We start from the raw sequence: 17,486 nt of genomic DNA, 5'->3' as shown, positions 1-17,486 counted from the left end.
CAGCAGAAACTGAATAATCAAATGTAAAAATAAAAACTGCTTAGTTTTCACTGTATGAATTAAATATATCCTGATTTTTATTAAAGCAACAAAAGTTATTCAGCCGAGAGCAGCGATTTTCTCTTCGTCTTATGCTCATGTTATTGTAAGCGGTTGCGATATGCATATCACGATATACACATTTACAATATTTCGCGATATTTCGATATATTGTGCAGCCCTAATTGAAATCAAAATTTGTTTTTGTTAACATTAGTCAATGCACTGTGAACTAACAGACATGAACAACTGTATTATTAATAAATACTGTACAAATGTTTTGTTCATTCTTAGTTAACAAATGAAACCGTATTGTAAAGTGTTACCATTATTTTTACATATTCAAATAAATATGTATATATCATTTTTTTTAGAAGAACTACTTATTCCAGACATAAACAAATTGTTTGATATTTTATGATTTTCGTCATTAGACAATATAGTGTCTGTTCCAGATTTGACCAGTGGGACTTTTTCTGTTTACAGATACTTTTAGTGAATTTTTTGTAACTATTACATAAAATAAGTTCATTTAAATTCATCTGTTTTGTACATCTTATTTGCTACCATTATATATTTATATATGCCCACCCTGCTCAATAGATATCAGTATTAGCATTGACTATTAAAAACAAAATTAGCAGTCGAGCACAATTGCATAACCCTGTAAATCTGAACAATGTTCACAGATATCTGATATAATTCAGAGGCTGAATAGACACACCCCTGATCTGCCATTGGCTGGCTAAACACACAGTCCCGCCCCCAAACTCACTCGATTGGTAAACGGGAGCTCTAGAGCCACAGTGTTCCTACGTTTCAGTGATTTTCAGTTGTCTTCGCATATTTACGCTTGGGAAGTATATAATCACGAAAAAACATAATAATCAGCTTTAAAGCTTGTCCATTTTTGTATAACAAGATTAAACAATCCTGCCTTCACATTAACATGACCAAAAACTGTCAGGAGTAAATATAAATCACTTCCATGTTGCTTTGTTCAAAAGAAAAGGTTACGGAATGTGAATATTCCCCTCATTTACATGCGATAAACATAATCTCATAACTCCACATTCAATATTATAAGGCAGGCACCCTGTGATACTGATATTTTGTAACGTATAATACATGTCTCGCTGAACGCCCTCTCAGAAGCTGGTTTCATTCATATGAGGTTTAGGGCTGGTGGAAGGAGGAGAGGCGGGGCTTTCTGGCCCGGGTGCGTTCTCATTGGACGGGCTCTCGCTGGTCGGAGAGGTCAGAGGTCGCCTGGGAGACGTGGGCGTTTGTGATCTAACTGGACTGAGGGGTGAAGGAGACGCGTTTGGCGCCGCCGGAGCTGGTCTTCTCATGCATGGTGCTGATGATGATGATGAAGATGAAGATGGTGGTGGTGGTGTCGATGATAAGCATGGCGCTGGCAGGGCTGAGAACGACGACGGTATCCTGAGTCCGAGCCGAGCCTCGAGCTCGCTGCACACCGCTAAGCTCCGCCTCCCCGGGTCCAGGCCGCCCGCGTCCGAGCACTTGGCTCGCTCCTGACAGCGCTCCACGAAGCTGCCTCTCCGGATGGCCCCGAGCCCGTCCCGGTCCCGGCCCGGGTGAGGGCTGCTGCTGGCGCTGCTGGCCAGAGAGGACTGGCTGAGGCCGAGGTGGGCCGGCAGCTCGCGGGGTTTACTGAAGGGAACCAGAGGGACCTGACGAGGAAGACTGCCAGAAAGAGGAATCGGGCCCCGGAAACCAGCGCCCGCTCGAGTGCTTTCACTTAACTGAGACTGGAGGCTGTGGGGAAACACGTGAGAGGCGAATAAGCAGATAGAGCCACGTACTTTTGTATATTATTAATGTGTCTGCATTGACACCATTATAAACAGTTAATTGGTTAATGGAAAGTTCCCTAACTCGCCATATGGTAAAAAACTGTATTCGATCTAATGGGATATTTTAAGTAATTTTACAGCAAATACTATTAAATGCATAGACTTTGGAGGTAAAAACATGCTTGCTTATTTGGGGACACTTAATATTCAACAATATTATTGATCTACTGCATTGACACCATTATATGAGAGCTGAACTGAGCTGGACGATGACATCATTGTTATATATATATATACAGACCCTTTCCAAAAAATTTGAATATCATGGAAAAGTTTATTTATTTCCATAATTCCATTCAAAACGTTAAACTTCCATAGATTATAGATTCAGGGCCCACAACTTAAACGATTTCAAGTATTTAGTTGTTTATTTGTACATAATTTGGGCTTCCAGCTCATAAAACCCACGAAAACAGGATTTCAAAAAATTAGAATATTACATGAAATAACACAGTAATTACACAGTGATACCATGGTCATTGAAGCAGGTTTTGGTTCTTAAGTATAAATTAAATGGTTAGCTCACTTAAAAATGAAAGTTCTGTCATCATTTTCTCATCCTCAAGTTATTTCAAACCTGTATGAATTTCACAAAGGAAGATATTTTGAAGAATGTCGGTAATCAAACAGTTGAGGAAAAAAAATACTCTGAAGTCAATAGCGGTCCATCAACTGTTTGATTACAGACATTCTTCAAAATATCATCTTTTGTGAAATTCATACAGGTTTGAAATAACTTGAGGATGAGAAAATGATGACAGAACTTTCATTTTTAAGTTAACTCTTCCTTTACTGAACCCGGGTAAGTGTGGGAAGGTGTGTGTGTACCTGCACATAGAGTTGCGAGAGGAGTGTGTGAGAGAGGCCGCAGGACTCATGTCTGGCGTTCGGGTCAGAGCCAGATCACACTGGTCCAGAAGCTCCAGAAGCTCCTCTTCAGTGGGACCGCCCAGAGCTTCAACACACACACACACACACAAACTTACAGCACATACACTGCATTTCACATTCATTATTACACGGCTCTGTGGAATACTTGATTCTGATTGGTCAATCGCGTCATCCAGCGGTGTGTTATTCCCAGATAACAACCACTGAGAACAGAAACACAGGCTAGGAACGGGTTTTCTTCGTGGAAGTTTTGCTTTTGGTGAGCTAATAAAATATTAAAACTCAGTCGAATCAATATTTTGTGTAGTTATTTATTATGCCATGCAGTATCATGGACTCGCTCTCTCTTGTTTCATACAAACGCAGCGGCGGCCATTTTGTGACTATTGTTTTGTACACTGTTGGATTATAAGATACAAACAGGAACGATTTTAAAACGGTTTAATCTGAAATCAATATCTCTAATCTCCATGATTATTTTATGTGTTGAAATGCTGTGTAATAAGTGTATGACTGTATGACCGTATCTCTTAAATGTCCGTCTAGTTTGATCTCGCCGCTGAAACTGCTCTCTCCGCGGAAGCTTTGCGTTTAAAGAGCTAATAAAATATTTCAACTCAGATCAATATTTTGTGTCTAATTATTTACTGATGTGGCAAGTATCCGTGTAATAAGCGGGATAGTGTACATCCAGCTGGTTGTTATCTCAGAATAAACCCCTTCAGGTGTGTGTGTGTGTGTGTGTGTGTGATCTCAGAATAAACCCCTTCAGGTGTGTGTGTGTGTGTGTGTGTGTGTGTGTGTGTGTTTGTTTGTGTGTGATCTCAGAATAAACCCCTTCAGGTGTGTGTGTGTGTGTGTGTGTGCGTGTGTGTATATAAACCCCTTCAGGTGTGTGTGTGTGTGTGTGTGCGTGTGTGTGTGTGTGCGTGTGTGTATATAAACCCCTTCAGGTGTGTGTGTGTGTGTGTGTGTGTGTGTGTGTGTGTGTGTGTGTGTGTGTGTGTATATATAAACCCCTTCAGGCTGATGAAGACCCTGCGGATCACCCTGTCGGGGTTTATTCTGAGATAACCACCGGCTGGATGTACATTAACGCTCCCATGCTCACCTTTGATATCCACTTTCCCTGCGATCTCCATAGCCGTGGTGAGGTCCCACATCTGGATGCTGCCGTTGCTGTGTCCGCTGAAGAGATACCGACGGGGCCTGGAGCCGATGCGACTCGATCCCTCACACTCATGCACCACAAACGCTGTGATGGACGTCCCGTCAACTGAGCGCACCTCACACACCCTTCAAAGGGGAGATCACGTTTAGCACTTCCCACAAGTGTTGCTCAATACGCAGTCCAAGGATGTCTTCTAATCAATTCATTTAAAGCGTAACTCTTGCCAAAATTGAACCTAGGCTCTTTTTGTTAATCTACCCGAGGCAAACTTTCGTTTAAAATCATAATTAGAATGAAAACGCCACTTTTAAGTTTGACTGTATTTTAGTTTTCGGTCAAATTGCCTTGTGAATGGGAGTGCTTGGGGCACGACTATGATAGCATCAAAATCACTATTTTTAAAACACTAAGAAGGCTCGACACAACATGAAACTCTGCTGGAAGTCTCACCAGAGGCTCTACACATGAACTCCAGCATTGAGAACATTGTTTGTGTACACAGAGTTTACTAAAAAGAAAGATTTTGAACAACTCACTGTATCTGTGTCCGCCGGCATTATGACAGTCAAAAATAGTCGATCTCCGAATGCAATGTAACAGGGAGGAGATGGAAAGCTCCTAAAGCTTAGTTCCATATAAATTCACTGATAATTTTTTTATCTAAAAATCATGCTTTTCATTGAGATTACAAATTCATGACATTTCCTCATATGGAGCATTCGGAGATCGACTACTTTTGACTGACAAAATTCCAGCCACCGGAAACACTAACTGATAAAGTGAGTCGTACAAAACCTTTCTTTTTAGTAAACTCTGTGTACACAAACACTGTTCTCAATGCTGGAGTTCATGTGTAGAGCCCCTGGTGAGACTTCCAGCACAGTTTCATGTTGTGTCGAGCCTTCTTAGTGTTTTAAAAATAGCCATTTTTGATGCTATCATAGTCCCAAGCACTCCCATTCAAAAGGCAATTTGACCGAAAACTAAAATACGGTCAAACTTAAAAGTGGCGTTTCCATCCTAATTATGCTTTTAAACGAAAGTGTGACTCGGGTATAGTCACAAAAAGACCCTAGGTTGCATTTTGTTGAGAGTTACGCTTTAAGCAGTCAGAAGTGTTACTGTTGGACATGTAGTTTGAGTAGAACAACAGTTTAATGGCGGTTATATTAAACTGACCTCTTCCCATTGGAGGAGAGCCTTACGTAGAGTTTATCAGTGTCAGGAACCACACGCTGGATGAACACCTGCTGCTCGTCGCGCTCCCCGTACGGCCCTGCAGGAACAAGCGGCAGGCACACAGCTGACCCATGACCAGTGCAGCACATAAATACATATACACTACCCGTCAACATTTGGGAATAATACGTCTTTGAAAGTGTCTTCTGCTCACCAAGACTGCGTTAATTTGATCAAAAATAGAGAAATCAGTAATAGTGGGAATTTGTTTTATATTATTTATTTTAATATATTGAAAAATTGAATTTATTCCTGTGATCAAAGCTGAATTTTCAGCATCATTACTCCAGTCTTCAGTGTCACATGATCCTTCAGAAATCACTCTAATATGATGATTTGCTGCTCAATAAACATTTATGATTATCAATGTTGAAAACATTGTATGAACTTCATATTTGTATGAACTGTGATGCACTATACAAGTTAAAAGTTTGATATAAGATGTTTTGTATAGGAAATGAACACTTTTATTCAGCAGGGACATGTTAAATTAAATAGATCAAAAGTGACAGTAAAGATTTTAATGTTACAAAGGATTTTGTGTTTTTAAATAAATGTCGTTCATGCAACTTTCTATTCTTTCTATTCTATATATATATATATATAAAAATGCAAAACCGGTTTGCAACATTGATAATAATAAGAACCATTATTAATAATCGAGTACTGATCATAATTGATAACTGAGCAGCAAATCATCATATTAGAGTGATTTCTGAAGGATCATGTGACACTGAAGACTGGAGAAAATGCAGCTTTGATCACAGGAATAAATTACATTTCACTATATATATCACAATATAAAACAGTTGATCTAAATTATAAAAAATAATCAAATAAATCCAGCCTTGGTGAGCATAAGAAACTTCTCCTGAAAGATCTTAATTCTTCCACAGGTTTGGTCCTGAAGGAATGAGGCTGTTTGAGAATGGTCATTTCACCGTACCGATTTCAGTCCCAGCAGCGCAGCCTCCGTGCCCGTCGATGTCGTCCAGTGAGAGGATCTTAAAGGAGGTGAGAGGAGTGGAGCCAGGCTGGGTGGAGATCATGCCTCGGAAGCGCGTCACCGTCCAGGTCCGGACGTGATTGTTGTCGGCACACACTGCATGGAGGAAGACATATTCAGGGGTTCAAGCATGAAATGCTGAACAAAATGGATATGTAAAACTGATCGTGCAGGACAAACCGTAAGGCCTAGAGACTTGAAACCTGGTGATGGTTGGCCTCAATTTGGGGAGAACCTATCAGAGTATGACCCCGATTGGCCCATAGGTGGCACTACAGCAACCAAAATCGCTCATAACTCTTAGACCGCTTGACCTAGACTCAAGTGTCTTACACCATTGTGATCCCTGGACAAAATGTGTATCTCCAATTTTGATTTAGAAAAATGTTCTGCTATGTCGAATTTTGTCCAAAACCTACTTTTGCGAACTAGTCCCTGGTCCCGATCGGAACCAAACCAGTCTAGGACAATTCTCTGTACTCTCTAGATCAGGGGTTCTCAATCCTGGTCCTCGAGGGCCACTTTCCTGCAGAGTTTAGCTCCAACCTTGATCATACTCACCTGCCTTTAGCTCTCTAGTAAACCTGAAGAGCTTAATTAGCTGTGTTCAAGTGTGTTTGATTAGGGTTGGAGCTAAACTCTGCAGGAAAGTGGCCCTCGAGGACCAGGATTGAGAACCCCTGCTCTAGATCAATAATTATCGAAAAAAAAGTTGAACTTTTGCATTTGGGTAGCTAACATTTTATGGAGATCGGCCCATAGGTGGCGCTATAACTGTTAAAAAGCTTTAAAAACCACATATTTCATTAGTAAATTGCCTTATCTGCTTAAAGGCCTTAAATGCTTGAACCCCGATAAATGCTGCTTGCTGCTTTAATTCTACTAGTGATTTTACACCTTCCATCCGCACTGTATTCTGCATATGTGACCCTGGAGCACAAAACCAGTCAACAAGGGTCAATTATCTGAAATTGAGATTTATACATCATCTGAAAGCTGAATAGATAAGTTGTGTGGTTTGTTAGGATAAGACAATATTTGGCCGAGATACGACTATTTGAAAATCTGGAATCTGAGGGTGCAAAAAAAAAATCGAAATATTGAGAAAATGGCCTTTAAAGTTGTTCAGTTATGTTGGCGATTGTGCTGCATTCACTCACAAAAATATATATTTTTTATCTATTTTCGGTAGTAAATTTACTAAATATCTTCATGGAACATGATCTTTGCTTAAGGCGAGACACGGCAGGCAAAAACATTGTTTTGTTTTTTACTGGTCAATTTTGAGATTTTTGTATATTTGTCTTCAATATCATGTCTTCTTTCAGACTTGTGGTGAAAAAAAGTCCGAAATACACATTTAGGTTTTTATTTTAAACACTTTTTCTGTTTGCGTCTGTAGATTTCTCATAAACTCAACAAAAGTTGGCGTTCTTAATCAACACACTGCTCCGCGATCTCTGTCTGCTCCCTGTCATCACACACACCGTTAGAAAACTCTCTCTCTCCTGTACAATGCTGTCGGATCCAAATATGGTAATTTCCTTTTTATCAGCAACCAATCGTGAAAGTAAAAGGGCTGAATGCGCAATCTCATTGGCTGATGATAAATCTTTAAAGGTGCTGTATATATGTAAATATATGCAAATTAGCACATATTTAATTAGATACAGCCTAATTTGCATATTTAAACATTAAATTACAGAAAACTTGTAATACATTTTTTTCTCATCTTAATGTAGGAAATCAACTGGGAAAGTTTCATGGTGATATCTGCTAGTTAAAAATGTCACCCTATTCACCTCTAGTGTCTCGCCTTAAATATCCTCATGATTTTTGGCATAAAAGAAAAATGGATAATTTTGACCCATACAATGTGTTGTTGTTGGCTATTGCCACAGATAAACCTGTGCGACTCGAGACTGGTTCTGTGGTCCAGGGTCACACATGAGCGAGACACGGCCTCCTCACCAGAGATGAGGTGTTTCTCCGACAGCATGATCTTGGTGACGGGACTGCGGTGAACAGAGAAGGTCTGGAAGAGCTGTGGACCGGATCCCACCGTCTCCGGATGCTGGACTATGACGCGCACTGAGCCTGAGCTGGTGCCGTACGCGATCTCGATCCAGTTCCCACTGTCACCTGAACAAACACACTCATCACACACATGACACAGCACGGTGAAGAACAAGTGTGCTTAAATGTGCTGAGTGTGCACTTGTGTTTCAAATCTTAAAACTATATATTTTCCAAAAACTGTTCTTGCGATTAATATAATATTAATGAAATCACTTTAGTACTCTTCACTACAATGATAAAGATAGTTCTACAAATCATTCTTAATATAAAAGAATAGCAGAGTCCACAGCACAACTATAACGATAATTCCCAGATAAAAACACTGACAGCCAATCAGAATCCATCCTGCTTTATAGAGCTCGAGCATTTAAAGCGGCAGACGACACAACTGCAGTGTGGACGCTAATATAGTTATCAACATGGTGTGAACGGGCCTCTGAGGCGGGTGTGTGTGTGAGTGTGTGTGTGTGTGAGTGTGTGTGTGTGTGTGTGTGTGTGTGAGGATATCTGAGGCTGGTGTGTGTGTGTGTGTGTGTGTGTGTGTGTGTGTGTGAGAGGATATCTGAGGCTGGTGTGTGTGTGTGTGTGTGTGTGAGAGGATATCTGAGGCTGGTGTGTGTGTGTGTGTGTGTGTGTGTGTGTGTGTGTGTGTGTGTGTGTGTGTGTGTGTGTGTGTGTGTGAGGATATCTGAGGCTGGTGTGTGTGTGTGTGAGGATATCTGAGGCTGGTGTGTGTGTGTGTGTGTGTGTGTGTGAGAGGGTGTGTGAGGATATCTGAGGCTGGTGTGTGTGTGTGTGTGTGTGAGTGTGAGGATATCTGAGTGTGTGTGAGGATATCTGAGGCTGGTGTGTGTGTGTGTGTGTGTGTGTGTGTGAGGGTGTGTGAGGATATCTGAGTGTGTGTGAGGATATCTGAGTGTGTGAGGATATCTGAGGCTGGTGTGTGTGTGAGTGTGTGTGAGGATATCTGAGGCTGGTGTGTGTGTGTGTGAGTGTGTGTGAGGATATCTGAGTGTGTGTGAGGATATCTGAGTGTGTGTGAGGATATCTGAGGCTGGTGTGTGTATGTGAGGGCGTGTGAGGATATCTGAGTGTGTGAGGATATCTGAGTGTGTGAGTGTGTGTGAGGATATCTGAGTGTGTGAGGATATCTGAGTGTGTGTGAGGATATCTGAGGCTGGTGTGTGAGTGTGAGGATATCTGAGTGTGTGTGAGGATATCTGAGTGTGTGTGAGGATATCTGAGTGTGTGTGAGGATATCTGAGTGTGTGTGAGGATATCTGAGTGTGTGTGAGGATATCTGAGTGTGTGTGAGGATATCTGAGTGTGTGTGAGGATATCTGAGTGTGTGTGAGGATATCTGAGTGTGTGTGAGGATATCTGAGGCTGGTGTGTGTATGTGAGGGCGTGTGAGGATATCTGAGTGTGTGAGGATATCTGAGTGTGTGAGTGTGTGTGAGGATATCTGAGTGTGTGAGGATATCTGAGTGTGTGTGAGGATATCTGAGGCTGGTGTGTGAGTGTGAGGATATCTGAGTGTGTGTGAGGATATCTGAGTGTGTGTGAGGATATCTGGATATCTGAGTGTGTGAGTGTGTGTGAGGATATCTGAGGCTGGTGTGTGTGTGTGTGTGTGTGTGTGTGTGTGTGTGTGTGTGTGTGAGTGTGTGTGAGGATATCTGAGTGTGTGAGTGTGTGTGAGGATATCTGAGGCTGGTGTGTGTATGTGAGGATATCTGAGGCTGGTGTGTGTGTGTGTGTGTGTGTGTGTGTGTGTGTGTGTGTGTGTGTGTGTGTGGGTGTGTTAGTTACTTGTTTTGGGCGTCAGGTAGACACTCAGAGCAGTTATAGCATCTTCAGTGGGATCTCGGTACAGTTCGGTCACCAGCAAATCATTATCCTTCATCCGCAGCGGAAACTTCTGGACATCTGAAAGAGGATGGATGATGATGTCAGTGATCAGTGTGTAAATTGTTATAAATAAATTGTTTATATTTTATAACCCTGTAGAAATGCCTTTATTAATGATTACATGTGAATAAAAGCCTAAATTAAACATGTTAATCATATAAAGCGATCGTGTCTCTTCAGAAGGCTTGAGTTAAACCGTCATAATTCATATGGATTTATTTTACAATTTCTTTATGATTGTTTATACTCTGATATATTATTCATTTAACATATCAAAGTGTTAGATGCTAATCAGGGTATGGTCTTGTTTTATAATGTTAGTTGTATTATTTGTATTGGTCTTATACTCTGTTAGTGCTTCGGGTGTGAGAAAAGCGCATTATAAATAAAATGTTTTATTTTAAAATGTTAAAATTATTATTATCTTCATTTGTGTTTTGAAGATGAGCGAAACTCTTACGGGTTTGGAATGACATTAGGGTGAGTAATTAATGACATTAGATATGCATCAAAACTTGACAAACATAAAACAATAGATTATTCCGGTTTGATCGTCACTTTACCTATATAGTAAATAGATCCATTATTACATCCCAAAATGAGGAAAGATCCGGCTGTGTCACAACTGTTGATGGGAACAACATCCTGGTTCTGCACAGAATGGTGAAGACATCATGACGTGAGCACTTCCCTCAGTTTAGATGCATGAGACATAATGTGAACAAATGCAGAAATCATCAATCTAATCCCGAACAGTCCTGGAGCGCGACGTACCTGCCAGTGTTTGGTGACGGCGTTCCAGACTCCCACTTTACCCGTGTGACTGGTGGCAATCAGCTGATTTCCCACGAAGAACAAAGCCTCAACCGGCACATTCAAGCTGAACACACCTGTGGATCAGAACACACACACACACAGATCAGAAACTCTGCTTAACATTTACACATAAAAATAAATAAATTTATGAATATAAGAATGTACCAATTTCATTGCCATTGCCATCAGGGCAGATCGCCCACAGAATGATCTCAGTGCCCGACGCCACAGCAACCATCTTATCGTTGTCTCCCAGTGAGCCGCCCATGACCTTGGCATTCAGAGCCACCCTGTCAATCACCCAGTCCAGTCGAGGGCTGGTGAAGACCTGCTGCCATCCAGTGGACTCTTTAACCCTGAGCGTGAGGGATGCCGTATGTTAATGTGTGCCCAAATCATTTCTACTGGTGACGTGTCGTTCACACAGAAACCCTACCTGTAACAGACCACAAACTGGGCATAGCCCACAGCGATCCAGTTATGATGACCACATATGATCCTGACCATGCCTGGATCCGAGACCGGACCTGAACAAGAGCACACGAGGACAGAAATGATTAGAAATTAGCATTTTATACTGGTATGAACTAAGGGTGCACACCTTAAAGGGGTACTTCACCTCTGGAAAGATGAATGTGTATTTAACATTGGTCATTTATGTAGAAGAAATGTGAAATTATTTTTGAATTTGGAGCTTTCTAGACTGAGAAAAGCCAGAAAATGTATTTTTGGCTTATGTGGATGAAAGACAACAACTCCCAGAATGCACTTGCTTCGCTGCCCTAGGAGGCCACACCCAAGCCACGCCTACCGGTAAGAGCACGCAGTTGAAAACAACGAGGTTAGGCTGCTAGTGAGTCTCCGTGACGAATCTGCCCGGGATTTCGAGATCGCCCAAAATGTCCGGGATTCGGCTTTTGCGTTCTACAGTCGCCATTCATCATGTTTACTGTGGCGAGCAGGACGAGGCTAGGCTAAAACGGCGCGAGGCCGGTGGCGTGATCACTGATGAGCCGGTCTCGCATCTCTCACGGAGGAGCGGGAATTTTCTTAGCAATGTTAAAACGCACATCAACCGATCACTTGTTTAGCGTTCATGTAAACACTACATTCAGATTCACCAATCGGAATGAATTCAGTTAGATTGAAACAAAAGGTGTGCATGTAAACAATGAATGGCGACTGCAGAAAGCAAAAGCCGAATCCCGGACATTTTGGACGATCTCGACGGCCGGACATGTCCGGAATAAAGAGGATGGTAACCCCTACTACTCAGCTTTCTCCACAGAACAAGAGCCTGCTAGCTTAGCTTCCAAAGAAATACGGGTGACACTATGTGTACATTCTGTGAGTGAGATCCCTCTATGGGCGGGTTGAAAACATGCAGAACTAGCTCCTCCTACTGGCTGTAGTCTCTCGCCTCTGGCCAAAAGATCCTCCGATGACGCAAAATGACGATTTTTGCGTCATCGGAGGATTTTTTCCAGAAAAAAATACATAAATCTCTCGTCTCAGGGGGATATGAGGGTGGAAAGCACGGTAATTCGAAAATACTACAGGTTTTCTACTAATACAAAGCTTAATGCTAAATCCTGAAGTATCCCCTTAATGCAGCCCCTGAAGTATAAATGAGTCAAATATAATGGATTAAACCACAGTAGAATTGAGAAAAACAGAATGCAAATCAGAGTAGAAATGAGTAGAGTAAATCAGAGTAGAATAAACTAGGGTAACAATTATTTGAGTAAAATAGAATAGAATAAACCAGAGCTGAGAAGATAAGAATGACTAATTGAGTAGAAATTAGTTCAAATAAAACAGAACTGAATACAATAAAATAGAATAGAATAGAACAAATCAGAGTAGAAATTTGGAGAGTAAAATAGAACCAACCAGTAGAATAAAACAGAATAAAATAACTCATAGTAGAAATGAGAAGAACAGAATGCAAATCAGAGTAGAAATGAGTAGAGTAAATCAGAGTAGAATAAACTAGAGTAAAAATTATTTGAGTAAAATAGAATAGAATAATCCAGAGCTGAGAAGATAAGAATGACTAATTGAGTAGAAATGAGTAAAATAAAACAGAACTGAATATAATAAAATAGAATAGAATAGAACAAATCAGAGTAGAAATCTGGAGAGTAAAATAGAACCAACCAGTAGAATAAAACAGAATAAAATAAAGCATAGTAGAAATGAGAAGTATATCCAGAGTATAATGGAATAGAACTGATTAGAGCAGAACTGAGTAAAATAGAATAGAATAAACCAGAGATGTAGGACTGAAGAGTAGAAATGTGTAAAGTAAAACAGAAATGAGTTGAGAATAAAGCAAATCAGAGTAGAAATTAGGAGAATGAAATAGAACAGAATTGATTAAACTAAACCAGTGTAAAAATGAGAAGAACTGAGTATAATGTTACAGAACTGATCAGAGTAGAACAAAATCAAATAGAATAGAGCAAATCAGAGTAGAAGAGCTGAACTGAGAAGAGAAAAACAGACTAAAAAAAAGAATAGCCAGAACAAAGTAAAATAGAATAAAACAGAACAGCATAAACCATGCATAGAAATTAGTAGGATAGAATGAAAGTGAGTAGAGTTAACCTGAGTAATGTGGAATGATAGAATAGAAATGAGTAGAATCTAGCCAAATAGAATTGAACTGAGCAGAACAAAGTAAAATAAAATAGAATAAACCACAGAATAGAGTAAATCAGAGGTGGAAAAGAACACAATAGAGCTGAGTCGACCACAGTTAATCAGCAGAATAGAAAATAGAATAGCTAAAAGTAAACAGAATAGAACAAAGCATGTCAGAGTAGAATGGAATATAACATTATGTGGAACAGGGGCCATATTCACAAAGCATTTTATCTTACCACTTGGAGTACTCCTAAATCACACTAAAATATTTTAGCTAGGAGTTTTCTCTTAAAAGTTATTCACAACGCCTTTCAGACCTACTCTTAGTAAAGGAAAATGACAACTCCTAAACTAAGAGTGAGTCTTCGTTGCTATGGATGACGTCATTACTCATGCACGAGCTTGACTGAAGTGACCACTTTGATTGGCTGATGATTGTAACGCGGGAATGATTCCAAACTCCTCCCCTACGATGATGAGTGACAGGTGACAGGTCTGAGAATGCGTGCGCTACACAAGTAGTGCGAAGGACGGAAGATGATGAATAACTGAATAAATAGCCTAAATGAATAAAGAGTGAGGCAAAACAAATAGCCTATAGCCTAATGAAACATATGGATTAATGCAATATCTTTGCAACATTATTGAATTAATCTGTCACTATATGCCTCTGCCTATACGTTTGCAAAGAGAAGAACATTTTAATTTGATTCACAATGAAACGTTACAATTAGTTTACATGCAATGAGTAGCCTAGTTTTGGTTGTTGTTGGTGGCGTTATTGCATCCCTAGTTATGCCTAAAATGCAGAATTGTTCCCTCGCGATTGGAAGCTCCTGTAGCCGCCGCATACGCATTTCAAAACATCGCCACGTGAAATGCCACAAAAAGCGGTTTGTGAAGGTCTTAGTGAGTTAGGAGTCCTCTCGACTTCTTTTAAGCTGTCCCAGGCTTAGGTGCTACTTTTAGGGCTAAAATGCTTCGTGAATTACTCTTAGTCAAAAAAATTAGGAGTCCTAAAGTTACGAGTGACGCCCATTATTTTTAGGAGTTGCTCCTAAATTCACCAGTTAGGAGCTGCTTTTAGCCTTAAAATTATTTGTGAATACGGCCCCAGAATTGAATGTTGCAGTAGAATAGAACACCTGGCACTCGCTCCTCGATGACCGCTTTACCCAGAATGCCAGCGTTGCCCAGGTTTGGAGGCATGGTGTTGCTCCTCCTCACAGGGGCTCTTTCCACCGGCGCCGAACGGCCACCCATGAACTGGGGTCCTGCCACACTGTGCCTGTTCCTGCGCTTCACTGGGTACACTGTAACACACACACACACACACACACGTGTTCATGACTGAAGGATGCTGTCCTGTTATACGTCGTCAGAGCTGGTGTGTTCTGTACCTGGAGGTGGCAGGTATCCATTAAACAACACGTTCCCACAGGAGGAGCGATCCAACTCATCACACAACTGCAGCTTTCTCACTGAGGAGGAAAACACACACACACACACACTAAACCTTCATTTCCTTTAATAAACATCTGGATAAAACCATGAGAATGACGGCAGCGCAGCCTGATCTTACCCAGCGGCGTGATCCCATAGAACTCTGCCTCGTGCATTAATAAGTGAACCTCGATGGACCTGCCATAAAAACACTTTCTATTATAAGAGACTTCATTTCACAGAGTTAAATAATCCATATCACCGTTAACAGACTATCTGACACACTGTTTTACCTGGGGTGAAGCTCTTTCGTGCGCAGGAAGTTGAGAATGGGCGCAAACAGAGATGGATCTCTGTCAATGAAAATCTGAAAAGACACATTTTACATAATGAACATTTCAATGGCTCAAAGAGTAGAACATTTGTAAAGACAGACTGATCTGCAACATTTATTATTATAATATCAGCATATGAACGGAAGAGAGTAAACCTTACCGCTCCTGTCTCATCTTTCAGTGTTGATATCCGTCCACTTAATAAACTAGACAGAAAATAACAATACTTATTTATTATGTATGCAGCTGAAAAAAGCAATCAATTTTTAATTGTCCTAATGAGACCTATGACAAAATAAAAATCAGTAAATTAGTGTGGTCATTTGTTATTATTATAAAACCTAATTTACGCTATAAAAGCCCTTACATGATCAGTATTCATAGAGGAAGGAAGGGTTTGATCAGTTTTAGCTTGATCTGACACACAAACCTTGAGAAAAAGGAGTCGGGAACCCAAGTCAGAGTCTGTCTGGAGGTGCTGAACCTGAGTTTGTATATTCACACAGAGAAAGAGAAAGAAAAGCGGTTTGAGGATTACAGATCAGGCCTTTCTGCTGCTTCTGGAGGTGTGCAGATGTTCATTACTGTCTCAGTGAGCGGGATCATGCTGAAACGCCGCTGCAGACTAAGTTAGGCCTAGGTAGGTGTTATGAAGACTACACTAAAGTGTCTAACAGTTCTTAAGTGTGTTAATGAAGTGTGTGGCTTGTTTCGAGCAGGATATACAGTTGCTTCAATACACAAACCTTTTGCCCCCGACGTTAAGATGAATGATTTCTCCAATCCTCGCCATGATCGTCGGTTTCAAGGCAAAACATTCATATTGTATTGGATATTTAAGTAGGTATTTATAATTTCTTCATGATAAAAGCTATTTACTTGTACTAGCCGCCGTTGTAAGGAAACAGCGAAAGAGCGGATGTTGCAAATTACTTGCGGAAGTGGAAAGGCGCTGTATGTATTTCAAAATAAAAGTCATAATATAAACCTCATATGCCTTCAAAGAGACTGATCTGCAACATTTATTATTATTATTAGCATATAAACAGAAGAGATAAAAGAAATGTAAGTAAATATAATTATATATGATCAACTAACAAAAAATTAATTAAAAAATAATTAACCTAAATATTACATCGTATGAGTTACTTTGTTTGCAGCTGGAGCCTCAACAAAAGCCCCTCGCTTTCTAAGGTGGCTTTTGCAGACTTGCAGCATCTGTAAAAGGGTATTTTAATGTCTGCTTTCCTTTAAAGAATTCTATTTTTGTTCCCCTAAATATTTGCATGACTTCAGAGGGGCAATACTCTTCATATGTGTGTTATGAGTTGCTCACAGATCACATTTCTCATGCATAACAAAACAAAGCACTGCTCTTTGGGCATTACGGTATTCACATCTTTTGTGTTTTTTTATTTATTTATTTTAATTTTATTTTTTTGTGTGTTCAAAGAACTTCGTGAAGAAATGAATGCATCCAGATGTATTAAAATGCAATTTATTAGTATCAAAAGATGATGCATGGAATTTATTACATTTACTTTGCGTAGTGTTTCAAACTCCACAAGAGTGTAAATGGTGCAAAAGTAAAGTCATGAGAGCTACATAGTAACTGAGAATGTGAGAGACTTGTAGGCCTACATTTTATTTTCAATACTTGCCTAATTTAAAGGGGCATGTTTTATGTTTATGAAGAGATTTCTTATATAAAAACACATGCCATCCATTTATGCAAAATACAAACCCATACTAAACTTGATAAAATGCAATATATTGAAACATTTTAATGCCTGACAAATGCTAATATTTATGACCAAAAAGATGAAGTTCTGATGCTTGTAATGTGAATAAATGAGATCTTTATAACAGTATAGCAACAACATTAACTAAGATATAAGGTATATGGTGAAGAAGTGACAGCTGAAATTTTCTTCTAGAATGATAATTTTTATCAATCAATTTTTATCTTCTAGAATGATATATTTTTATATTTATTTTATGGTGTCATTTAAGTGAAATTACTGAAC

The 17,486-nt window shown here is 40.0% G+C and overlaps 1 protein-coding gene across 1 annotated transcript; it reads right to left on the bottom strand.

Annotated features, from left to right (window-relative positions):
- Window positions 1-116: 116 nt before the first annotated feature.
- Window positions 117-16,402, bottom strand: shkbp1 (SH3KBP1 binding protein 1). The gene is made up of 18 exons (XM_079873353.1): window positions 16,206-16,402; window positions 15,890-15,943; window positions 15,620-15,665; window positions 15,418-15,491; window positions 15,264-15,322; window positions 15,082-15,162; window positions 14,827-14,994; window positions 11,469-11,559; window positions 11,198-11,388; window positions 10,991-11,106; window positions 10,780-10,867; window positions 10,118-10,234; window positions 8,198-8,368; window positions 6,167-6,322; window positions 5,161-5,257; window positions 3,922-4,106; window positions 2,748-2,874; window positions 117-1,821 (listed from the first exon to the last, which is right to left on the bottom strand). The coding sequence occupies exons 1-18, from the start codon at window positions 16,250-16,252 to the stop codon at window positions 1,188-1,190; spliced, it is 2,502 nt and encodes an 833-aa protein (XP_079729479.1). The 5' UTR covers window positions 16,253-16,402; the 3' UTR covers window positions 117-1,187.
- Window positions 16,403-17,486: the final 1,084 nt, after the last annotated feature.

This window comes from Squalius cephalus, assembly GCF_949319135.1.
Source record: "Squalius cephalus genome assembly, chromosome: 6".
NCBI classification, from domain to species: Eukaryota; Metazoa; Chordata; class Actinopteri; order Cypriniformes; family Leuciscidae; genus Squalius; species Squalius cephalus.
The sequence above is the reverse complement of the archived record's forward strand: the minus strand, read 5'-3'. Positions and strand labels throughout refer to the sequence as shown.

What these genes read in the sequence shown, in the direction of transcription:
- shkbp1 (XM_079873353.1), bottom strand. Translation starts at nt 16,252, where the DNA reads ATGGCGAGGATTGGAGAAATCATTCATCTTAACGTCGGGGGCAAAAG. An exon ending in ACGAAAGAGCTTCACCCCAG is followed by an intron (nt 15,323 to 15,417) that starts GTAAAACAGTGT and finishes TTTTTATGGCAG; the next exon opens with GTCCATCGAGGTTCACTTAT. An exon ending in GGAGAAACACCTCATCTCTG is followed by an intron (nt 6,323 to 8,197) that starts GTGAGGAGGCCG and finishes TCCTCCATGCAG; the next exon opens with TGTGTGCCGACAACAATCAC.